This window comes from Rhinopithecus roxellana, chromosome 20, assembly GCF_007565055.1.
Source record: "Rhinopithecus roxellana isolate Shanxi Qingling chromosome 20, ASM756505v1, whole genome shotgun sequence".
NCBI lineage: Eukaryota > Metazoa > Chordata > Mammalia > Primates > Cercopithecidae > Rhinopithecus > Rhinopithecus roxellana.
Genome location: NC_044568.1, coordinates 23,978,072 through 24,003,927, shown reverse-complemented (window position 1 = coordinate 24,003,927; position 25,856 = coordinate 23,978,072). Strand labels below are relative to the sequence as shown.

Sequence of the window (25,856 nt, the reverse complement as noted above, 5' to 3'; positions counted from 1 at the left end):
CTGAGGCGGGTGGATCACTTGGGGTCAGGAGTTCAAGACCAGCCTGGTCAACTTGGTGAACCCCCATCTCTACTAAAAATACAAAACATTAGCCAGGCGTGGTGGTACATGCCTGTAGCCCCAGCTACTCTGGAGGCTGAGGCATGAAAATTTCTTGAACCCAGGAGGTGGAGGTTGCAGTGAGCCGAGATTGCACCACTGCACTCCAGCCTGGGTGATAAAGTGAGACTCCATCTCAAAAAAAAAAAATTACGTTCTTTATATTTGCCTTTACTCATTTAAACAGTAGAGATTACAATGTATGGGCAATTATATAACGAGGGCTGATCCTACCACCTAGTCCCCCATTTCCTTATTGCTAAAATGACAAAGTTGAACCAAGGTCCTTTCCAGCACCGTGATTCTACCATCTCCAAGAGCTGTTTAGTAGAGGGCATGGGTGACTGGGCGCAGTGGCTCACGCCTGTAATCCGAGCACTTGGGAGGCTGAGGCAGGCGGATCACCTGAGGTTAATTCAAGACCAGCCTGGCCAACATGGTGAAACCCCATTTCTACTAAAAATACAAAAATTAGCCAGGCATGGTGGCACACGCTTGTAATCCCAGCTACCCAGGAGGCTGAGGCAGGCGAATCACTTGAACCTGGTAGGCGGAGGTTGCAGTGAGCCGAGATTGTGCCATTGCACTCGAACCTGGGCAACAGAGTGAGACTCTGTCTCAAAAAAAAAAAAATTGAGGGTATGGGTAGAGTCTCTTATGTAAGGACAGAGGCATTTGGGTACCCATCTAAGCCCACTGGAGTCTGTACATACAGGGCTGCTGAGCCTGGCCAGAGGATCTTGCATGTGTTCAGTCTTTTGCTTCCTGTCTTTTTTGGACAGTGTGGTTGCTGTGGAAAGAGCTGTGGCTTTGGAGCCAGACAGAACTGGTTCAGAATGCCATGCCTGTAGCCAGTAGTTGTGTGGCTTTGGGTAACTGACTTAACCACTCTGTACTTGAGTTTCCTCATTTGTAGAATGGGCTAATGGTGCCTATACAAATGAGACAGGGTATATCAGGTGTAACAGTGCTTGAGACATGGTGATAACTCTAGTACCCTTTTGTTTCTTTTGAAAGTGTAAAACATGATGTAGATAATCTATGAATCTCTATAGCCTCTTCTGTTTCAAGATACCATAAGCATATTTCATGCCAGAGCATCGTGCTGACCACATTTATTTGCCTTTAAGTGTATTTTAACTTCTATACAGATTTTTTTAAGGTTACCTTAAAAACTTCTTGGTCTCTGCATTTATTAGATTTTTTTAGGCCACCCACTTGCAAGTTCCTGTTAGATGGAAGAATTGCCCTTATCTGTTGTTAATTATACATTTTCCAGCCCTAGTCTTTTTTATTGTGTGGTGTGATTGAGTTATAAATATACACTTCACAGACCCAGGTAGAGAAAATAGTCTCTGGCTTGTACCTAGTTTGTGGTAGAATGTGACATGTCAAAGGACCCCTGCCTCCAGCTTTGCAGGCATCTGTTTAATGCTACACATGGAGTGATCTCCAAGCACATGGGTGAGTTACGTGTAGTGGGCAGTGGGGAGAGAGGCTGAAAAAAGGAACCATGCCTGTGGATGGGTGGGCATTAAAACCCACAGACTTTGGGTACAGAGCAGTATTTTTGAAGACATTCACAGAACCCAAACTAAAGCCACTAAAATAGAGTCTGAAAGTATAGCTAGATTTAGATACTTTGTACTGTTGACACAAAGTCATGAATATAAATTTTTTATAGCATATTAATTAATTGCTTATACAAAAAAGGTAATTAATAGAAGATAGGGGTTTTTTTAAGTATATTTTTCTAAAAGAGGAAGATTGGATTTTTTTGTTTTTTTTTCTTTCTTTTTTTCTTTTTTTTGAGACAGGGTCTGGCTCTGTCATCCAGTCTGGAGTGCAGTGGTGCCATCTCGGCTCACTGCAACCTCCACCTCCCGAACTCAAGCAATCCTCTCTCCTCAGCCTCCTGAGTAGCTGTGACTACAGGTACATACCACCAAGCCTGGCTAATTTTTGTATTTTTTGTAGAGACGGGGTTTTGCCATGTTGCCCAGGTTGGTCACGAACTCCTGACCTCTAGTAATCCACCCTCCTCGGCCTCCCAAAGTGCTGGGATTACAGGCGTGAGCCACCACGCCTGACTGGTTTTACAGTATTTGTTGAAAAAGAAGCTAATAGGCCAGGTGCAGTGGCTCATGCCTGTAATCCCAGCACTTTGTGAGGCTGAGGCAGGCGGATCCCTTGAGCCCAGGAGTTCGGGACCAGCCTGGACAACATGGTGAAACCCCATTTCTACTAAAAATACAAAAATCAGCCAGTCATGGTGGCACACACCTGTAATCCCAGCCACTCCAGAGGCTGAAGCATGAGGATCGCCTGAACCTGGGAGGTGTGGGCTGCAGTGAGCTACACCAGTTTGGGCACACCACTACACTCCAGTCTAGGCAACAAAGCGAAACTTGATCGCAAAAAGAAAAAGTATTAATAGTTAATAAAATATTTTTGATGATAGTTCTCAAGGTACTTTTATAAAAAATAGTTCTGCCGGGCATGGTGGCTCATGCCTGTAATCCCAACAAGGCTGAGGTGGGCGATCACAGGTCAGGAGTTTAAGACTAGCCCGGCCAACATGGTGAAACCCCGTCTGTACTAAAAATACAAAAATTAGTTGGGCATAGTGGTGCACTCCTGTAATCCCAGCTACTCAGAAGCTGAGGCAGGAGAATTGAAGCCTCGGAGCTCTAGGAGATTGCAATGAGTTGAGCTTGCACCACTGCAGTCCAGCCTGAGTGACAGAGGGAGACTCCATCTCAAAAAAAAAAAAAAAAAAGTTCTCAAAGATAACTGAAAATTTCTAAAAATATGTTATAAAATTGTCCGGGTGTGGTGATTCACACCTGTAATCCCAGCACTTTGCGAGGCTGAGGCAGGCGGATGACTTGAGGTCAGGAGTTTGAGACCAGCCTGGCCAATGTGGTGAAACCCCATCTCTACTGAAAATACAAAAATTAGCCAGGCGTAGTGGCACGTGCCTGTAGTCCCAGCTTCTTGGGAGGCTGAGGCAGGAGAATCACTTGAACCTGGGTGGCGGGAGAGGAGTGGCAGCAGTTGCAGTGAGCCAAGATCGTGCCACTGCAGTCCAGCCTGGGTGATAGAGTGAGACTCTGTTTCAAATAAATGAATAAATTTGGATAATTGTCTTCGGCAGTTAGATCATCCTGGTATTTGTTTGCAACCATGTTTGATTAAATCTTAGCACTTGCACGTTTGTGTGAATATATTTTAATAGAAAACAAAAAATACATACAAAGTAGAGAGTGGTATCATGAGCCACAGTGTACTTGTCACCTTGCTTCAACAATTACCAGTTCTAAATGGGCGCACTGGCTCAGGCCTGTAATCCCAGCACTTTAGAAGGCCAAGGCAGGATCATTGCTTGAGCCTAGAAGCTTGGGCAACATTGGGAATCCCTATCTCTACAAAAAAATTAAAAAATTAGCTGGGAGTGGTGGCTTGTGCCTGTGGTCCCAGCTACTTGGAAGGCTGAAGTGGGCGGATCACTAGCCCGGGAAATTGAGGCTGCAGTTGCCACTGCACTCCAGCCTGGGTGTCTCAGACCCTGTCTCAAAAATAAATAAATACATACATACACACATATCAATTCTTTATCAGTTTTATTTCAGCTGTACTTTTACTCTTTGCTTTGTTTACTTCTCACTAGATGATTTTGAAGCAGATTTCAAACATTAAATTTTATCTATGTACACTGCCATAAAGATGTCTAAGATAAGAATTTTTTAAAAACATAACTATTATTATGGCCGGGCGCGGTGGCTCAAGCCTGTAATCCCAGCACTTTGGGAGGCCGAGACGGGCGGATCACGAGGTCAGGAGATCGAGACCCTCCTGGCTAACACGGTGAAACCTCGTCTCTACTAAAAAATACCAAAAAAAAAAAAACTAGCCGGGCGAGGTGGCGGGCGCCTGTAGCCCCAGCTACTCGGGAGGCTGAGGCAGGAGAATGGCTTAAACCCGGGAGGCGGAGCTTGCAGTGAGCTGAGATCCGGCCACTGCACTCCAGCCTGGGCGACAGAGCGAGACTCTGTCTCAAAAAAAAAAAAAAAAAGGCCGGGCGTGGTGGCTCAAGCCTGTAATCCCAGCACTTTGGGAGGCCGAGACGGGCGGATCACGAGGTCAGGAGATCGAGACCATCCTGGCTAACACGGTGAAACCCCGTCTCTACTAAAAATACAAAAACTAGCCGGGCGAGGTGGCGGGCGCCTGTAGTCCCAGCTACTCAGGAGGCTGAGGCAGGAGAATGGCGTAAACCCGGGAGGCGGAGCTTGCAGTGAGCTGAGATCTGGCCACTGCACTCCAGTCTGGGCGACAGAGCGAGACTCTGCCTCAAAAAAAACAAAAACAAAAACAAAAAAAACATAACTATTATTATAACAAAAAATTACTAATTTCCTAATATAATCAGGCATCTGGTAATTCATATCTCAATTTATGTAAGTGATGATTTTATCTTCACATTTAAATACAAAGTTTCTGTCTCTTTGGCATCCTTTATAGTATGTGAACGCATTGTTTAGTGTGACCAACATAAGAAAGGCTTGTTTAAACATAGGCTCTTCAGCACAGCTCACTGCTTCACTGATTGCTGTTATCTTAGAATGATGGATTATTTAGATTGTGGCACAGTTGACCAGTGAACATTAGTATCTTTTGATTCTTATTGAAAGCTAAGATACCCTCACTCTTTTTTTTTTGAGACAGAGTCTCACTGTGTCATCCAGGCTGGAGTGCAGTGTGGCACAATCTCGACTCTCGGCAACCTCTGCCTCCCGGGTTCAAGTGATTCTCCTACCTTAGCCTCCCAAGTAGCTGGGATTACAGGCACCCGCCACCACGCCCAGCTAATTTTTGTATTTTTAATAGAGACGGGGTTTCACCATGCTGGCCAGGCCGGTCTTGAACTCCTGACCTCATGATCCGCCTGCCTTGGCTTCCCTAAGTGCTGGGATTACAGGCATGAGCCACCATGCCCGGTCCGATACCCTTACTCTTTACTACATAGACATTTTGGAAACCTTTTTAGGTGTGAACACTTCCTATATTACTGTAGTTTTTTTTGAGAGGGACTCTCATTCTGTCACCCAGGCGGGAGTGCGTTGGCACAATCTCACCGCATTGCCACCTCTACTTCCTGGGGTTCATGCGATTCTCCTGCCTCAGCCTTCCAAGTAGCTGGGATTACAGGCGAGTGTCACGACGCCTGGCTAATTTGTTTTGTACTTTTAGTAGAGATGGGGTTTCACCATGTTGGCCAGGCTGGTCTCGAACCCCTGACCTCAAGTGATCCGCCTGCCTCAGCCTCTCAAAGTGTTGGGATTACAGGTGTGAGCCACCATGCCTGGACCCTATTATATTACTGTAGTTTTAAAGGCACTAGGACCAAGGATTGCTGTCTACTGAGCATTTGGGCACTTTTTAGTTTGGATTACTAAATTTTGCATTCTATTTAGAATTCATAGCTGTCACCTTCAAGATCTTCCTGATATGTCTGTTTCTACAGCTGTGCTGATGGTCGTTGTGAGATGGTAACTAGCTTCATTCACTTCTTTTCTCAGATCACACGCGCTGCAATGTGTGGATTCTGGATGGAGACTTGTACCACAAAGGCCTGCTGAAATTTGCAGTTTCTGCTGAATCCTTGCCAGAGACCCTCGTCATTTTTGTTGCAGACATGTCTAGACCTTGGACTGTGATGGAATCTCTGCAGAAATGGGCTAGTGTTTTACGTGAGCACATTGATAAAATGAAAATTCCACCAGAAAAAATGAGGGAGCTGGAACGGAAGTGTGAGTAAAATATAATTTTCTTAATTGGGAAATTCACTAGTCTCTTTAGATGGTTTGAATCACCTTCCTTTTCCCAATCCTAGAGGCTTCCCTTGCTTCGTGGTTTTGTTTTGTTTGCACCATTTATTTAAGAGTTCCTCTTGTAAACTTAGTAGTCAAAAGTATTCAAAGCAGTCTGTAACTCAAGTGTCACAAGTTGAAGAAAACAAATAAACATTCATTATCTTCATTGGTTTCCATTTCAAATAAGAGTTCTTCCCTCACTTCCCAAAATGTGTTAAGTTCTGTGGATCTCTGAGCTTTTCTGTTATGCTGTGTCTGCAGAGTTAACATCAGAGGATGTGAGGGTTTGCTGTGGTCTGTGCAGCTTGAGTTCACTACCCTGGAATTCCATTAAGGCTCTATGGACCCTCATGTTGGCAGGCTTGGAGGAAGTCCTAAAAAAGACAAAGCTTTCAGCTCCTTAGTTCATTTTGGAATCCAGCAAAATATCATTTTAATTAGAAATAGGAGGGTCTTTTTTTTTTTTTTTTTTTTTTTTTTGGTAGTTAACATGAAAAGTTATTTTGGACTAAGGACATCCAAGCCCTTTTGACAGCAAATAACTTTCAAATTAAAGGAAGTTTGTTTGGTTTTTTTTTTTTTTTTTCCTTAATGTGGTTCAGAAGCTTGTTTTTCCTTTCCCTTGCTTCTGTGCAGTTACATCATCTTCTGTCCACTTGCCAGGGAAATGGGAGGGGCAGGGGCTAGAGCCATGGCAGCAGCAGCAGCAGCAGCCGTCCTGGCCAGGGCAAGCTTGACCCAGCCTGGCATATTTCCACAGGATGACATCACCCCTCTAGTGAATTAATGAGGGCTTCTGGGGTATGGCACTCAGGATCTTCACACTTAACTGGCGGAATGGTTCAGAAATTTTGATGTGCTTTTTAAATCAAATTTCTCACAGTGTGTTTTCTATCCTGTCCTTCATCTTGCTTCTGTCCCACGTTGGCTAAAACAATGAGTTTAACATCTCATTCTTCGGCTTGTTGTGCATGTGTATATTTCCCTAGTCACCCGCATGTGTACTACTGTGATTGTTATGCAGCTCAGCTCATGTGTCTTCAGCCACTGACCTTTCTAGATAATGCGTCTTTTTCTCTGAAATAGAGCCCTTAAGGACAACTTCTCTGAATAGTTCTGAGTCTGAAGACCTGCTTTCATCCACTGCACAGACAGCTTTGTACCCAGATGAGTGGGCTAATGCACTGGCGACTTCAGTTCTCTGAAGCTGTTTTCTTAGAGTGATAACCTTGTAGAGATTTGTTAAGACAGAAAAGAGAGAGATTGAGCCAAGGATATTGTTTTTTCCCAGATAGGGAAAGCATCTGCCCTATACTGTACCAGATACCGGGTACTGTTCTAGGTGCTGGAGACACAGTAAATAAAATACCTGCCCCTGGGGAGCTTAAATTTCCTTAAAACACTGAATTTATTTTGTGGTTTAGTCATTGATGGCTGTTACTTAGAATTAGATTCAGCTGCATGTGACATAAAACCTGAGCTAACATAATGGCTTAAACAAGACTGAGGGCTATTCTCTCTTGTAAATGAAATCTAGAGTTGTAGGTAGTTGAGGACTGGAAAGTAGTCCTGGGAAGACAGCTGGAGGACCTTGCTCCTTTGTGCTTACTGCTTTGTCATTTCTGGGGTGTGGTTCTCTTCCTCCTGACAGAGCTCTAGCCTTCACATCCGTGTTCCAGTCAGCAGGATAGAGGAAGAGGAATGCAGGGCTGCAGGGGCTACTGCCTTTTAAGGAGGCTGGGATGTGTAATCTTTACTTTGGGTTGCCATGTGTTCTAAATATCAGTTCAGTTTGGTTATAAGGAGGAAGAGGAGAGAGGACACTGTACGGCAGCTAGCAATTGCTGGAACCATGTCTCATGACTCTGGTTGGCTTTCCATTGGCCTCTCTGCTGTCACCACACCTTCTCAGATGTTTGGAATGGTAGCCACGTCTTTGTGTTGTATGTTGGAGGAGGCTTTGTTAGTTAGTACTGGGTTTAGGTTACATTTTAATAAAGCAGTTGGCTATCCTCTTGCCCAGAGAACTCTTCCTTTCCAGATTAATTGGACTCTAGATATTGTATGGAATGCTGTTATTCAACCTAGTTTCCAGTCCAACACCAGTCTCCAGTCTTTGATTTTGGAAAGCGGCTCCATGGCTGGCCACTCTCTTTTAGGGTTAGTTTCCCTGTGGTTTTGTGTGTGTGGCAGCTGTTTGGCTGCAGGGATCATCTGAGTGAGAGGGAATAGCCACCAGAAGGTGGCGCTTTTTTGTACTTTAGTCTTCTTGTCTTATATCTGTGGCTTTTCTTGTGCTTATGTAGGACTATGGAGTCTTCTCAGGACTCTGGAACCAATAAATGAGGTAGGAGGGAAAAGTTGAGAGAGAAGCAGCAGCAGCAGTGAAGATACTCTTTGATCTTCTTGTACCCACTCCCATCTGATTGCAAAGGGAAGCCCCAGGTGGGCTGATGTCCCCTGCTGTGAAATACCATCTCACCATCTGGAGAGAAATTGTTAACACTGCAGTGTGTGTATACCCAAGAAAAAATGCACGTTTTACTATCCAACTTACATCGTCCTTCCTCTTTTTAATACTGCCTTTTCACTCATGTTATGTACATTTGCTCTGCCTTCTAAATTGCTTTCTAAAATGCTAAGTTGGCCAGGCGCAGTGGCTCAATGCCTATAACCCCAGCAGTTTGGGAAGCTGAAGTGGGCCAGTTGGTTGAGCCCAAGAGTTCGAGACCAGCCTGGGCAACATGGCGAAACCGTGAGTTTTTATTTACAAAGATTTGAGGTTACTATTATATGAGCTTCTGAAATTATCTGAGAGCTTTGTCTTTCATATCATAGTGAGCAAACTGAAAACTAACCGATTAAGCCCTACAGTGCAGATATGATATTTCATCTCTACAGCATCTCTTTAATTAAGCTCATTCATATAACTTCACTGTCAGGCCGAGCATGGTGGCTTATGTCTGTAATCCCAGCACTTTGGCAGGCTGAGGTGGGTGGATCATGAGGTCAGGAGTTCAAGACCAGCCTGGCCAACATGGTGAAACTTTGTCTCTACTAAAAATACAAAAATTAGCCAGGCATGGTGGCAGGAACCTGTAATCCCAGCTACTTGGGAGGGTGAGGCAGGAGAATCACTTGAAACCAGGAGGAGGAGGCTGCAGTGAGCCAAAATCGTGCCATTGCACTCTAGGCTGGGTGACAGTGAGACTCTGTCTCAAAACACACACACACACACACACACACACACACACAAACACTTCACTGTCAATATAAATAATCTAGTCAAGTGACCTTTACTCCATTTTGGACAAAAACAGAGAAGAACTCAACGTGGTTGTTGAAGGGTCTTTAAAAGAATCAAATATTCTCACATTTTTCTCTCTAAAAGCACTTAACAAATCTTCAAATCAATAAAATATACAATGGCTTAACTGGGCAAGATCTAATGCCCCAAGATCTCATGAGGCACTCAACTAGGGCTTTCCAGACAGTGAGCAGCACAGAGCATGGAAAGGCTCACAGGTGAGCTAAGCTATGGTGGGAAGGTGGAGGCAGGCAGCTCAGACAGCTGGCTCTACAAACCTCCACCCCATTACCTCGTGCACTGTAAACTTTTCTGCTGTACTTTACCTGTGCCATGAGGAGCAAATAGTTCAGAAGCCCTAGGTTAGATTATTCACACTCTAGAGGAATGACTTAATTGTGGCTGCCCAACAACAGTAGGAAATTCATATTTTTAAATAACTTAACATTTTATTTTATTTAATTTTTTTTTGAGACAGGGTCTTGGCTCTGTTGCCCAGGCTGCAGGACAGTGGCACCATCATGGCTCACTGCAGCCTTGACCTGCTGGGCTCACTCAATTTGTCTGCCTCTGAGTAGCTGGGACTATAGGCATGCACCACCATGACTGGCTAATTTTTTGTACAGACGAGGTTTCGCCATGTTGCCCAGGCTGGTCTCGAACTCTTGGGCTCAACCAACTGGCCCACTTCAGCTTCCCAAACTGCTGGGGTTATAGGCATTGAGCCACTGCGCCTGGCCAACTTAGCATTTTAGAAAGCAATTTAGAAGGCAGAGCAAATGTACATAACATGAGTGAAAAGGCAGTATTAAAAAGAGAAAGGACGATGTAAGTTGGATAGTAAAACGTGCATTTTTTCTTGGGTATACACACACTGCAGTGTTAACAATTTCTCTCCAGATGGTGAGATAGTATTTCACAGCAGGGGACATGTTTGAAACCTGTTTTGTGGGTAAAGAGGAGTAGATAGGACCTTTCTCTAGGTCCACTTCAGTCCTGTTATTTTAATTTACTTAGCATGTTGGTGAGAGTACAAGGCTTTTGATCCTTCAGTCTAACTGGACTTAGAAGGGTAGAGCTGCCTGTTTTCTTCTCTGGCTCAAGGTAGCTTTAACTGTTGCATTTTTTGTTCTCTGGCCCAACATGAGAGTCTTGAAGTGCTCACATAAAGGTGCAGAGCTGTGGACTTTGTGGTCACTTGGGTTAACTGAGGCTTGGACCATTGTCACCTTAATGGCCTTCCTTAGCTGGATTAGTGAACATTGTATGCCAATAAGTGGATGGTGTACCACTGACCCTTTCTTGTGTTAGGCAGGAATAGGCCATGAACACTGCACAAGTGGCTTGGGATCCCCAGAAGATAAGACTGAGTTCACAAGAGTGAGGATAATAAGGAATTACATCTGGTGCTGGGCAAGACCAGCCTGGTTACTTAGTGCTGACAGACTATAGCTGTGTGGAAACAGCATGTTCTTATAAAATTCGAATTGTTTCATTAAGCTTTTTTTTTTTTTTTTTGAGACGGAGACTCGCTGTGTCATCAGGCTGGAGTGCAGTGGTGTGATCTCGGCTCACTGCAATCTCCGACTCCCAAGTTCAAATGAGTCTCCTGCCTCAGCCTCCCGAGTAGCTGGGATTACAGGCACGCACTACCACACCCAGCTAATTTTTGTATTTTTAGCAGAGATGGGGTTTCACCCTGTTGGCCAGGATGGAAGCTTTTTTTTTTTTTTTTTTTTAGATATAGTCTTACTTTGTTGCCCAGACTGGAGTACAGTGACGCAAGAGCAATCTCCACCTCCCAGGTTTAGGCTATTCTCGTGCCTTAGCACGAGTCCCCAAGTAGTTGGGACTACAGGTGCACCATCACCCCCAGCTAATTTTTGTATTTTTAGTACAGATGGGCTTTTGCCATGTTGGCCAGGCTAGTCTCGAACTCCTGACCTCAGGTGAACCACCCACCTCGGCCTCCCAAAGTGCTGGGATTACAGGCATGAGCCACTGTGCCCAGTTTAAGTGTTTCTAATGGACTGTGATGAGTATTGTAAGTTATAGCTGTTTCTAATGGTTGCCTATGTTGAAGTAACACAGTTCAACTCTTCTGGTATTTTGAAAATGTAAGATACATAAGAAAAGTGGATGGCCGGGCATGGTGGCTCACGCCTGTAATCGCAGCACTTTGGGAGGCCGAGGCAGGTGGATCACGAGGTCAGGAGATCGAGACCATCCTGGCTAACACGGTGAAACCCCGCTCTACTAAAAATACAAAAAATTAGCCGGGCATGGTGGCGGGCACCTGTAGTCCCAGCTACTCGGGAGGCTGAGGCAGGAGAATGGCGTGAACCTGGGAGGTGGAGCTTGCAGTGAGCCGAGATCGTGCCACTGCATTCCAGTCTGGGAGACACAGCGAGACTCCGTCTCAAAAAAAATAAAAAAGAAAAGTGGCTTTCTTCATGGTAAGAACTATTGAAACATTAGATTTTTTTTTTTTTTTTTTTGAGACGGAATCTCGCTCTGTCACCCAGGCTGGAGAGCAGTGGCCAGATCTCAGCTCACTGCAAGCTCCGCCTCCCGGGTTTACGCCATTCTCCTGCCTCAGCCTCCCGAGTAGCTGGGACTACCGGTGCCCGCCACCTCGCCCGGCTAGTTTTTTGTATTTTTTAGTAGAGACGGGGTTTCACCGTATTAGCCAGGATGGTCTCGATCTCCTGACCTCGTGATCCTCCCGTCTCGGCCTCCCAAAGTGCTGGGATTACAGGCTTGAGCCACCGCGCCCGGCAAGAATTTTTTAAAAACGTGTTTAAGGGCCAGACATGGTGGCTCAAGCCTGTAATCCCATAATTCCAGCACTTTGGAAAGCCGAGATAGCAGGATCTCTGGAACCCAAGAGTTTGAGACCAACCTGGCAACATAGAAAGATCCCACCTCTACGAAAATTTAAAAATTAGCTGGGTGTGGTGGCACATACCGTTAGTCCCAGCTACTTGGGAAGCTGAAGTGGGAACATCACTTGAGCTCACAAGATGGTGGTATCTCTCCACACTGCACTTCAGCCTGGGCAACAGAGCCAGACTTTGTCTCAAAAAAGAAGAAAAAAAACCTGTTCAGGAGTTTGGTGCGATTAAAGATGCCCAGGGGAATGTCTTTGCTGCCCTAATGTTACAAAGCTCACACTGAATATGTCAGAATCAGCATTTTGTATCACCATCCCCAAATCCTTGATTTTGCAGTTGGATGTGACTAGGAAGTTTGTCACACACAACTGCATGTGTGTTTTGTGCTTGTTACTGCCTTCTTTTCAGTGTTCTAAAGCTAACATGTATTTTTATTTATGTGCATGTAATTTCTTTTCCCTTTTTCCCCCAGTTGTGAAAGATTTTCAAGACTATATGGAACCTGAAGAAGGTTGTCAAGGTTCACCACAGAGGAGAGGACCTCTGACCTCAGGCTCCGATGAAGAAAACGTTGCCCTGCCTCTGGGTGACAATGTGCTGACTCATAACCTGGGGATCCCGGTGTTGGTGGTGTGCACAAAGGTGCGTGCCAGGGGGTTATTGGCTTGGCTGGGTTCAGGTAGTGAACAGTCACCATCTGCAAGAAAGTTTGAGAAACTATTGACATTTTTTTCCCAGGGGAGAGTTGGGCCTATTTGGGATTCGTTAAGGTACATTGAATATGTCAAGACAGAAAAAATTATCATGTAAATTGAAAATTTAAATGCAGGAAACATGACTAGTCAGTTTACTCATGGCCTAGGGTTAATGTCTCTGAAGCACTATTGACTTTCAAACTTAGAATTCACAGCAGTTGGCCAGTTGCAGTAATCTCAGCACTTTGGGAGGCTGAGGGGGCAGATCACGAGGTCAGGAGATGGAGACCATCCTGGCTAACACAGTGAAACCCCATCTCTACTAAAAATACAAAAAATTAGCCAGGCGTGGTGGTGGGCGCCTGTAGTCCTAGCTACTTGGGAGGCTGAGGCAGGAGAATGGCGTGAACGCAGGAGGCGGAGCTTGCAGTGAGCTGAGGTCACGCCACCGCACTCCAGCCTGGGTGATAGAGCGAGACTCCGTCTCAAAAAAAATAAATTTAAAAAAAAGAACTCACAGCAGTTTTCTTAAGTCTGTTTAAATCAGTTGATGTGGTCCAAACTGATGGTGGAAAAATAGAATGATGAGGTAGGAATAGAAATTAAGTTCAGTCATGCCAGGCATGGTGGCTCATGTAATCCCAGCATTTTGGGAGGCTCAGGTGGGTGGATCATTTGAGGTCAGGCGTTCAAGACTAGTCTGGCCAACATGGTGAAACCCTGTCTCTACTAAAATACAAAAATTAGCCGGGCATGGTGGCAGGCGCCTATAAATTGCAGCTACTCGGGCTGAGGCAGGAGAATTGCTTGAGCTGGGAGGCTGAGGTTACAGTGAGCTGAGGTGGCGCCACTGCACTCCATCCTGGGCGACAGAGTGAGACTATGTCTCAAAAAAACAAAACAAAAAGAAAAAAAAAAACTAAGTTCAGTCATAGAGAAATAAAGTTGTATCTCTTATATGAGGAAAAACAATAGGTTTTAAAACTTTTTTTTTTTTTTGAGATGGAGTTTCACTCTTGTTGCCCAGGCTGGAGTGCAATGGTGCCATCTCGGCTCACTGCAACCTCTGCCTTCCCAGTTCAGGTGATTCTCCTGCCTCAGCCTCCTGAGTAGCTGGGATTACAGGTGCCTGCCACCACGCCCGGCTAATTTTGTATTTTTATTAGAGATAGGGGTTTCTCCATGTTGGTCAGGCTGGTCTCAAACTCCCAACCTCAGGTGATCTGCCTGCCTTGACCTCCCAGAGTGCTGGGATTACAAGCATAAGCCACCACGCCTGGCCACATTTGGGGTTTTAAAAGTACTTTATTTCCAGTCAGAGCCATCATGTTACCCAATTATAGTGTGCCATTCTCATCCTGTTCTTGAGAATGGAGCCCTGTGGAGTGGAGTGGAGTGCACAACTGTGTGCACTGGGCCTGTCTCCTGGTGGGAGCTTGTTTGATGTTTAGAACAAACTATTAGGTGATCAGGCCTATTACATCTTCACTCTATGGATAAAAAAAAAACTGAGGCCCAATATGAATGAGAAAAATCTCCAGTTCTTTTTTACTCTTCTCTAATTAATGCTTGGACCTATGAGCTATGGCTTTCTTCTTTGGAGCCACAATACTTTATATTTGAAGAATGCGGTGTTCCCATCATCAGCAGGCAATGAGGCAAAAAGATGACTCTGTCTGTCTTCCCTGCAGTGTGATGCGGTGAGTGTCTTGGAGAAGGAGCACGATTACAGGGATGAGCATTTGGACTTTATCCAGTCACACCTGCGGAGGTTCTGCCTTCAGTGTATCCTTTGGGCGCTGTGTGGGGCCTGAGTCACAGGCTTTCTTCCAAATGGGGCATCTTCAAAGAGATAAAGCACCTCCCGAACTCAAAATAGTGTTCTGCCAGAGAGAATTTTGTATATATCTTTTTAGTAGGTTTATGTTTTACTGTGTTGGAGTTTTAGTTTTATTAACTTGTGTCTACCTTTGATCATGCGTTTGTTTGTTTGTTTGTTTGTTTGTTTGTTTGTTTGTTTGTTTGTAGGCAGTGTTTCACCACTTTGGCCAGGCTAGTCTCAAATTCCTGACCTCAAGTGATCCACCCACCTCAGTCTCCCAAAGTGCTGGGATTATAGCTGTTAGCCACTGCGCTTGGCATATTTTTTAATTGTTTTTTATGACGGAGTCTGCGCTGTCACCCAGGCGGGAGTGCAGTAGTGCAATCTTAGCTCTCTGCAGCCTTGTGCTCCTGGGTTCAAGCAATCCTCCTGCCTCAGCCTCTTGAGTACCTGGGACTACAGTTGTGTGCCACCACATCCAGATTTTTTGTTTGTTTTGAGACAGAGCTTCACTCTTGTCATCCAGGCTGGAGTGCAATGGCATGATCTCAGCTCACTGCAACCTCCATCTCCTAGGTTCAAGCGATTCTCCTGCCTCAGCCTCCCGAGTAGCTGGGATTACAGGTATGAGCCACCACACCTGACTAATTTTTGTACTTTTAGTAGAGATGGGGTTTCACCATGTTGGCCAGGCTAGTCTCGAACTCCTGACTTCATGTGATCCACCCACCTCGGTCCCCTCAAAGTGCTGGGATTACAGGCTTGAGCCACCATGCCCGGCCATCTGGATAATTTTTGTATTTTTAGTAGAGACAGGGTTTTAGCATGTTGGCCAAGCTGTTCTCGAATTCCTGACCTCAAGTGATCTGCCCGCCTCGGCCTCCCAAAGTGCTGGGATTACAGGCGTGAGCCACAGCGTCCGCCCAATTTTATTAATGCTATGCATTTGATAAGCTTTCATGTTAAGAATTTAATGTGATCATTTTATCATCAAATTACTTTTATCATACTGTCTTAGAAATATTTTTTTGTTTTGAGACGAAGTCTTGCTCTGTCGCCCAGGCTGGAGTGCAGTGGCATGATCTCGGCTCACTGCAAGCTCCGCCTCCTGGGTTCATGCCATTCTCCTGCCTCAGCCTCCTGAGTAGCTGGGACTACAGGCGCCCGCCACCTTGCCCAGATAGTTTTTTTAAAATTTTTAGTAGAGACGGGGTTTTACTGTGTTAGCCAGGATGGTCTCGATCTTCTGACCTTGTGATCCACCCGTCTCGGCCTACCAGAGTGTTGGGATTACAGGCGTGAGCCACCGCGTATGGCAGAAATATTTTTAAACTTTGCTTTTATGTAGAAAAGGTCAGTTACCAAACAGGGTATTGTTTTATAGGCCATTGGTGTTTCCCCATATGTTTATGTTTCATGCTGTGCATGATAGAGAGGTGGTGGTGTCTGCAGTCTTTTGAGTCCTGTTACTGTAAAAGGCCAATAGCAGCTGGTGCCATGGTTCCACACCCTGGGGTGGAGGTGAGAGATGAGTTCCTGCCACCTTTTTTGGGATGGCCCATTAGCCTGTTGGCACCCATCCCTCAAAAAATGGGTTTAGTGATAAATTTGGTCACAGGTAGGCATCTGCCTGGGAAGGAATCTGTGTACCTTGATATTCTGAGAGTATTTTCCTGGGCTAACCTCAGAGCCAGTACTTGACTTCTCAGGGAGTAATTTGTGAGATCAAGACAACAATTTACGTGTTAAAAAATAAACTGCACAGCCCACTAGCATCAACATAGCTTTATGCTTTTGACTTGGTTCATCTGCTACTATGACCTTTTTACTTATTTATTTATTTATTTATTTATTTTACCAGTTTGCAATATGCATATGTAATACTATAAGCGTTTTAGTTTTTAAAATTGTAATGCTTTCTGTTACTCATGTATTGATCAAAAACTGATCAACCTATGAATAGTACTTTGAGGTTGTATGTGTTTGATTTTGTCTCCTCCTGCAGTGAATTGATTTTTCTTAAGCAGATTGATTAGATGGAGCTGCCTTGATTTACACATCAGTGAAAGAAGAGAAAAACCTCGACTTGTTGTATAAGTATATTGTTCATAAAACATACGGTTTCCACTTCACCACACCTGCCTTAGTTGTGGAAAAGGATGCCGTTTTTATGTGAGTTATTTTGAGATGATGCTTGGAAACTCTTCTTTTTACAAGTACATTTGCTTTTTACATTTTACCCCTTCAAGGAAAGTGCCTTCTGTCTGTGTCTTCTACAGCCAGCTCTCTCACTGCACCTTCTCTTTCTGCTCCTTTCCGGATTATGAGGCATTTGCCTGAGGGAAGTGGGTGGTGTGGTCAGGGGTGCTGCCTTTCTTCATTGAGAGCAAGTTGCCAAAACCTAAGCTAGCCATTTTTGGCACTCACTGTCAACTCTGGTAAGATACTGGCTGGGGAGGGAATATAGGGAATTGTGCTTGGGGGATCCTGAATGTCTTCTGTTAAAGCGCCTGCTTTGTCTGTGTGTTGGCAGGGATGATTGCAAACATCCTCTCAGCATCTCTGTCAGCACAGGCTTTGGCTATACTAAGTGCTTACTGTGTTTCTGGCATTTCACATTTTGGGAGCCACTGGAGTTGATTGTCCTCGATAGAGACTTGGAGACCTGTTTTCCCAACCTGGTGTCTTTCTCTCACTGGAGAATCATAGTGTTGCTGGATGCATACATGTGAAGCTGTGGTCTCTGACAGGAATTGTGTGAGCAGATTGATGTTCAGGCTTCAGTATCCTCCTGACTTAAAAAACAATTACATTATTCATTCAGGAAACCTTACTTAGCACCCACTAGGTGCTCAGGTTCTCTGCAAGGGACACAGAAATGAATGATACGTGTTCCTTGCACATGGCACTGTAGAGGGGACATACACAGCTGAAGAAGGGAAGGGCAGTGATGGGGTTATGGAGGAAGTATGGCAGGGAAGGTGGGAGGGTGATGCTGGAAGACAAGTGGTAGATCCCAGGCGGACTGGAAAGAATTGCAATAGGGGAAGCCGGGGAGTGCAGTCTGTGAGAGGCTGGAAATGCGAAAGCCAGGAGCTATCAGGGAACTGGGTTGCCTCCTGCATAGTCAGGGAGAGTGTCACTCAGGCTAATCCTAGGTGGCATACCTACAGGCTTGGGCTGATTTTAGAGACTTGTTCAGAGCAGTCAGGCAGGTGCCAAAGGCACAAGCCCAGTGAGAGGTGTGTTTTTGGAATCACTTGGTATCCAAATCACATGTCATCCCTAGGAGCAAGGAGACCAGTTGATTTTGGGGCTGGTCTGGAATGAAGAAGCATCTCTGAGCTTACGAAGGCTGCATGGCCCACGGCAGTATCTCAGTCATGCCCTACCCCTTTGCACATTTGGTCCTGTTGGTTACTTCTCTGGTGACTGGCAAAGTCAGCAAGGATATTGGGGTGGAGCACCCTGGCTAAGTACCCTCTTGATTATAGAGCTATGGAGTAGAAGTCAGATGGAGAATGAAAGGCCTGTGAGAACAATCAGTCATTTGCCATCTTTCAGAGCTGCTTGAGTTCAAAAGTGTGTCATACAGGACATTTTACCATTGCTACCTTTAAGGGATTCAGGTGGGAACCCTAGGCTGTGGCTTCACTTAATGGAACTTGGGTGCCATCCTACCTGTGATGTTGAGCTGCCTAGCACTGGTGTAGGAACCTCAAGGACTGTGCTCCTCTGGTTTGGGGCCTAGGATAAACACAGGCCCTGCATGCCACTTGGTTCTAGGGCACATCTTCCCATGCAAGCAAAGTTAATGAACCAGTCCACAAGATAACTGTAGAAAGAATTCTTAGAGAAACAACCTGCAGGAGAGGAGCCATGACAGAGCCCAAGAAAACCATCCCATCCTGAGCTCTGCCTTCTGTGCTGCTCTCTGCATCCTATTCTCTGTCAGAACAGGATCCCACTGTGTCCTTGCTCTTCTAGGCGGAGTTGTGGGAAAGTGCTAAATGCTTTGAGTGGGGCAGCCTGTGGAGTCAGATCTCGTACTAGCTCCTTAGACCTTGGGCCCGTGAACTCAGTGTGGAGCAGGACCTGCGATGTTGTTCTGATGGATTATATCCACAGTGTATTTTGGCACATCTGCCAAAAGCTACAAACAGCCCCCAACAACTACACACTGTATCTTATGGGAAGAGTCCTACCGAGGAGTCCTGAATGTGATCTGAGTATGCTCTAAGGCAACCCCAGAAAAAGCAATTCAGTTCCTCTCTCTTTGCCTTTAGACCTGCAGGCTGGGACAATGAAAAGAAAATAGCTATTTTACACGAAAATTTTACAACCGTGAAGCCAGAAGATGCATATGAAGACTTTATTGTGAAACCTCCCGTGAGAAAGGTAGTCAAAGACAATTGCTTTAAGGGCCTAGGGCTGGGCGCGGTGGCTCACACCTGTAATCCCAGCACTTTGGGAGGCCAAGCGGGCAGATCACATGAGGTCAGGAGTTTGAGACAGCCTGGCCGATGTGGCGAAACCCTGTCTCCACCAAAAATACAAAAATTAGCCAGGTATGGTGGCGGGCGCCTGTAATCCCAGCTACTTGGGAGACTGAGGCATGAGAATCGCTTGAACCTGGGAGGCAGAGGTTGCAGTGAGCCCAGATTGCATGACTGCACTCCAACCTGGCAACAGAGCGAGACTCCATATCAAAAAAAAAGAAAAAGGGTTTAGGTGTTTTTTAATGCAAAAAGAAACCTATAAAGATGGGGCGTGGTGGCTCATTCGTGTAATACCAGCAGTTTGGGAGGCTGAGGCAGGAGAATTGCTTGAACCCTGGAGGCGGAGGTTGCAGTAAGCCGAGATCATGCCACTGTACTCCTCCAACATGGGTGACAAGGGCGAGACTGTCTCAAAAACAAAACAAAACAAAAAACTATAAAGAAACAGGTCTTACATGTTGTGTAGTTTGTAGGGGGTAGTGGGGAGTATTAAGTCCCAGGGCCTTTTGTTGATTTTTTTTTTTTTTTTTTTTTGAGACAGAGTCTCGCTCTGTCACCCAGGCTGGAGTGCAGTGGCCAGATCTCGGCTCACTGCAAGCTCCGCCTCCTGGGTTTACGCCATTCTCCTGCCTCAGCTTCCTGAGTAACTGGGACTACAAGTGCTCGCCACCTTGCCCGGCTATTTTTTTTTTTGTCTTTTTTAGTAGAGACGGGGTTTCACCGTGTTAGCTAGGATGGTCTCGATCTCCTGACCTCGTGATCCGCCTCCCAAAGTGCTGGGATTACAGGCTTGAGCCACCGCCCCTGGCCTTGTTGATCTTTAAATGAGGTCTGGTGTTATGTAAATGGCTCGGGGCTGGTGGGCAGGAGTGATGGAATGCCCACCTGGAGTTGGTGGTGTTTCCCATTAAGTCCTGCCAGTGCTGCTGTTGCCTCTGGATTACTGTTACTGGATCCCCTCATGTGATGTCCTGCAGACCCTGAGGTGTTTAGAACTTGCGAGACTTAAAAACGCCAGTTGGCTACGTGCCACAGCTGGTTTTGGGAGAGGTCTGTGCCAGGCTAGAAAAATGTTACTCTGCAGTCTCAGCAGGGATCCCCCAGACCTGTGTCAAAGCCTGAGCCTCAGACTCTCCTTTCAGCATGAAGTTTGACAGTGGTTGGGAGTATTCTTGGCCTGTGGCCACAAACGTGTATGTTTCTTCACAGCTGGTCCACGACAAAGAGTTGGCAGCAGAAGATGAGCAGGTGTTCCTAATGAAGCAACAGGTAGGAAGACCAGTGAGGTTAGAACAGAGGCCTTCTCATGTATGAAATGCCAGTTCCTAGGGTGGGATTGGGGGTGTCTGCATGTGGGAATTCACAGAGAGCTTGCAGTGGTAGAGGGGTTGGGACCAGGTCTCATTCCCTCCTATTTCTAGGATTAGTTGGGGATGGACCACCTCCCTTAGCAGATCACCTGCCTGCCTTGCAGACTCCTACAGGAATAGTAGGATTCGTGTCTTTTAAGTGCTTTCTTTAGAAATACGGTTTTCTGGCATAATTCTTCCTATGTTGACAGTTTACCAAGTAACCTGACTACACTCCATTATTTCTTTCTTTTTATTTATTTATTTTTAATTTAAGTTCTAGGGTACATGTGCACAACATGCAGGTTTGTTACATATGTATACATGTGCCATGTTAGTGTGCTGCACCCATCCATTATTTCATGTAGCCTCACACAGCCCTGTACATAAAGGCAGGTAATGCCCATTTTGCAGGTGAGGAGAGTAACTTCCCCAGGCTGACGGTTTAGAATGCAAACTTCACATTTCTCTAACCTAGATTATTGTTAGATTTGTCCTGGGTCCACCTATTGTCTGCCCAATGGTACAGGCAGGTCAGCAGGAGGTTTTGATGGTTCTTTTTCCAACTGTTTCCTTCTTCTTCCAACCTTTTCCTTTCTGTCCCTTGCTTGCTTCCTGAGCTTCAAAACTGGTTACTTGGAGTATTTTTTTTCACCATGCACCAAACTGCTCAATTAAAATTTTTTGCATTTGTAGTATAAAACATGGGACTTAGTTGTTGTTAATAGTGCCCTCTAGTGGAGTACTTGGAGTAAGTTTTTCTCTAGGCCTTGGTTAATGACCAGTTTGTACCTCTCTTTGCAGTCACTCCTTGCCAAGCAGCCAGCCACGCCCACGAGAGCTTCTGTGAGTACCTTACACTAAACAGAGGGTCAAGGCCTAGTGTTGCAGGTGTCATCAAACTTTATACCATTATTTGTGAGAGCTTATATTTGTGTGGGTTTTGTATTTTCAGTGGGAATTTGGTTTCCCTAAAGACCCGTGACCAGAAACATAAAAGAAACTCAAGATGTTTCTGGTGAAAGAATGCAACTCTGGGAATTAGAGTGAGCTGGCTTTGTTACCTGGATGTCTTTCAGGAGAACCAGATCCAGAAAGGGCTTGAGTTGAGAGCATACTGCCAGTCCTGTACCATAGCCTATGAAAAATATCCTGCAGAAGCATGTCTCCGTTTGTGGCATATGTATTTTTTGTTATTGTTATGCCTGTGTGTGACCTTAGCTGCTTTTGAACTTAGGAATCTCCTGCAAGAGGACCCTCTGGCTCTCCAAGGACTCAGGGTCGGGGAGGGCCAGCCAGTGTACCTAGCTCCTCCCCGGGCACGTCAGTAAAAAAGCCGGACCCAAACATCAAAAGTATGTATTCCTCAAAAGTATGTCTCTTTGGAGAGTAGTAGTTTCAGACCTGAGCCCTACAGGGGCTGCGTGGCTGAGTCTATAAGGTGGAGACTCATGGAAGCCAGGCTATTCTCTTCCTCAATAAGGACTACTTTCCATTTCCCCCATTCCAGAGGAAGAAGGTCTGTGGTAGACAGAGACCAGGGCCTGTTCCTTTGTTGGAATTGGTAGCCCATGCACCTGGCTCTGTGTGAGACCTCACTTAGGCCCTGCACATTCCTTCAGAGAGGAATGCAAAATAGTAACTATTTTATTTTTCTAGAGACAGGGTCTCAGTCTGTCACCCAGCCTGTGGCACAGTCATGTGATCATAGCGCACTGCAGCCTCAAACTCCTGGGCTTAAGCGATCCTCCCATGTCAACTCCTGAGTAGCTGGGACTACAGGCGTGTGCCACTATGCCCAGCTAATTTTTTAAATTTTCGTTGTAGACCAGATGCAGTGCCTCATGCCTATAATCCTAGTACTTTGGGAGGCCAAGGTGGGAGGATCGCTTGAGCTCAAGAGTTGGAGACCAGCCTGGGCCAAATAGTGAGACCTCGCCTCTACAGAAAATTTCAAAATTAGCTGGGCATGATTGTGCTTGCCTCTAGTCCCAGCTACTCAAGTGGATGAAGCGGTAGGATTGCTTGAGCCCAGGGCATTGAGGCTGCAGTGAGCTGTGATTATGCCACCGCACTCCAGCCAGGGTGACAGAGTGAGACTCTTTCAAAAAAAAAAAAAAAGGCCGGGTGTGGTGACTCACGCCTGTAATCCTGTAATCTCAGCACCTTGGGAGGCTGAGGCGGGCAGATCACTTGGGGTCAGGAGTTTGAGACCAGCCTGGCCAACGTGGTGAAACCTTCTGTCTACTAAAAAACATAAAGGAGCCAGGCGTGATGGTGGGTACCTGTAATCCTAGCTACCTGGGAGGTAGAGGCAGGAGAATGGCTTGAACCCGGGAGGGTGAGGTTGCAGTGAGCCAAGATTGTGCCACTGCACTCCAACCTGGGCAACAGAGCAAGACTCCATCTCAAAAAAACACAAAAAAATTTTTTGTAGAGGTGGGGGTCTCACTTATATTGCCGAGGCTGGTCTCAAGCTCCTAGCCTCAAGCAGTCCTACCTGCTTGGTCTCCCCAAGTGATGGGATTACAGGCGTGAGCCACCACACCTGGTTGAGGAAGTCACTTTAAAGTGTGTATTTTGAATCCTTAGCCTTGTTTCTCATTATGTTTATATTATTACTATTTATGAATTGTGGGGATTTTTTCCTCCTTCACTTCTCTTGTCAAGCTCAACTACTTTTCAGATTAAGTAGCTTTTATCCCAGTAACTTAGTGATACTCAGAGATACTGCCTGCAATGAAACCATTAAAAAACAGTTTTATTTAATGCTTGCATGTTTGATGGGTGTGTTCTATTCAGGATGTGAGCTTTTCACAGCAAGTTTGGAATGTTAAGTGCTCATGCGACTTTGAAAAACACTGTCTCATGGACGGGGAGGGTGGTGTGGAGCACAGGTTATCTATTCTGCCCCCAAACAAGTGGGAAATGTAAACATGGTTCCACTTAGTAATCATGCTAAGTAGCCTCAGCGGTAGCAGTGTAAAGGCATCGTAGCAAATGAATGTTATCAATATCCTAGGAAGCTGATAGCCACAAATGGCTAATGCCAAGCTGAGAACTAGGGTGTTTAATTTTAAGTCTTCCAGTTTATATGATGCTTTTTTTTCCCCTTTAATTTTCCTTAGATAATGCTGCAAGTGAAGGGGTGTTGGCCAGCTTCTTCAACAGTCTGTTGAGTAAAAAGACAGGCTCTCCTGGAAGTCCTGGTGCTGGTGGGGTGCAGAGCACAGCCAAGAAGTCAGGTACAGAAGGGCCTTGGAGACCTGTGACTCTTGTGGTTGAGCAGTCTTGCAAGGATGGAGAGGAGGACACCTGCCCTGCCGACCCCGCAGGGTCCTGAATAGCCAAGCAAGGAAGCAGGTTTTCACTTCCTACTGAGCAGTGTGCCATGCTTTCAGTGGGATTGCCGTACTACCATGCAGGTTTTCTTGGCACATTGAGAGTGGGATTTATGTACATTAGGGTTCTCGGGAACTGGGTGTTGGGTGAGTTGAGATATAGCCTAAATTACATATGTGGCCCTGTTGTAGAACCTCTTCAGTAGAAGTCATGGTCCATGGAGGGTGTACCAGTGACTTTCTTTTTTTTTTTTTTTCCTTTTTCCAAGATGGAGTTTTGCTCTTGTTGCCCAGGCTGGAGTGCAATGGCAGGATCTCACCTCACCGCAACCTCCGCCTCCCAGGTTCAAGCGATTCTCCTGCCTCAGCCTCCCGAGTATCTGGGATTACAGGCGCCCTGCCACCACGCCCAGCTAATTTTTTGTATTTTTAGTAGAGATGTGGTTTCATCATATTGGCCAGGCTGGTCTTGAACTCCTGACCTCAGGTGATCGCTCCACCTCAGCCTCCCAAAGTGCTGGGATTAGGTGTGAGCCACCGCCCCTGGCTGACAATTTTTGTTTTGTTTTGTTTTAATAGAGACGGAGTCTTGCTGTGTCGCCCAGGCTAGAGTGCAGTGGCGTGATCTCAACTCACTGCCAACCTCCGCCACCTGGGTTCAAGCAATTTTCTTGCCTCAGCCTCCCGAGTAGCTGGGACTACAGGCACGCGCCACCACATCTGGCTAATTTTTTTGTATTTTTAGTAGAGATGGTGTTTCACTGTGTTGGCCAGGCTGTTCTCGAACTCCTGACCTCAGGCGATCCGCCTGTCTTGGCAAAGTGCTGGGATTAGAGACGTGAGCCACTGCACCCGGCATACTTTTAATTTTTTTTAATTATACTAAAGCCTTAGTTGTTCTGAACCAGTGATGTTTTATTTGTTCTTTTTTTTTTTTTCTGTGACGCTTTGTAAGGATTTTGGTTTACTCCACTGCCCCCAGTTTTGCTGTGAATTAGAACCTGTGAACCCTCACTGTCTCACTGCAGAGTCAGGGCCTCCTCCTCCTCCCTGAAGCTCCCCACTTATCACATACACACCTCTGTGGCAGCCACCATCTGTTCTTCCATGTAGGTAGGTAGGGCAGGTCTGTGTCTTGGAGATCTCTGAAACGAAACAAAACATGTTCCTTGGGAATTACACATTTTCCCAGGAAGCTGCAGGACATTTTTTTTTTTTTTTTTTTTTTTTTTTTTTTGAGATTGGAGCCTTACTCTGTCGCCCAGGCTGGAGTGCTGTGGCATGATCTTGGCTCACAGCAGCCTCTGCTTCCCGGGTTCGAGCAGTTCTCCTGTCTTAGCCTCCCGAATAGCTTGGGGTTACAGGTGCCCGCCACCATGCCCGGCTAATTTTTTTCTATTTTTAATAGAGATAGGGTTTCACCATATTGACCAGGCTGGTCTTGAACTTGTGACCTTGTGATCCCCCTGCCTCAGCCTCCCAAAGTGCTGGGATGACAGGCGTGAGCCACCGCACCTGGCGTGCTGGAGGACATTTTAAGGGGTCTTTGCTTTCCATTTTCCATTGGCTATAAGGTATGTTTATACAGTGTTTCCCTAATTGATGTCTTCAGGGCAGAGGAGACCCTCAGGAAATCACTCCATTCTTGGGGCAGCCTGGGCCTTCAGTGGCTTCCATATTCTAAGAAACTCAGAGTCTGGTCTAGTGACCCAGACTCTGGGGTGGTAGTATTCCCTACTGGGAAATAGGTGTCTATTTCTAGGCCCGTTAGTTTCTGACAGCAGAAAAACACGAGTACAGACTTGGTGCAGGATTGAATTATCTGGCTATAGTCTTATATTGTTATTGAAACAATGTTTTCAGGCTATCCATGTGAGTCAGTCTAGAATGTTATAATTGTAAACAAAACCTAAACACCTATCTGGGGCGAAGAAAATAGTTTCCTCCATTGCTGAAATTCAGATACTACTTCTA

General features: G+C 45.7%; 1 protein-coding gene across 2 annotated transcripts in view; it reads left to right on the top strand.

The window, feature by feature from the left end:
* DYNC1LI2 (dynein cytoplasmic 1 light intermediate chain 2) overlaps window positions 1-25,856 on the top strand; it is a 33,356-nt gene that overhangs the window by 4,239 nt on the left and 3,261 nt on the right. For both annotated transcript variants that reach the window (XM_010355166.2, XM_010355167.2), the window contains exons 4-12: window positions 5,682-5,912; window positions 12,649-12,818; window positions 14,563-14,656; window positions 16,730-16,865; window positions 18,980-19,091; window positions 20,402-20,461; window positions 21,346-21,387; window positions 21,779-21,896; window positions 23,670-23,786. In XM_010355166.2, the coding sequence (XP_010353468.1) occupies window positions 5,682-5,912; window positions 12,649-12,818; window positions 14,563-14,656; window positions 16,730-16,865; window positions 18,980-19,091; window positions 20,402-20,461; window positions 21,346-21,387; window positions 21,779-21,896; window positions 23,670-23,786 (1,080 nt within the window). The remainder of the gene's footprint in view (window positions 1-5,681; window positions 5,913-12,648; window positions 12,819-14,562; window positions 14,657-16,729; window positions 16,866-18,979; window positions 19,092-20,401; window positions 20,462-21,345; window positions 21,388-21,778; window positions 21,897-23,669; window positions 23,787-25,856) is intronic.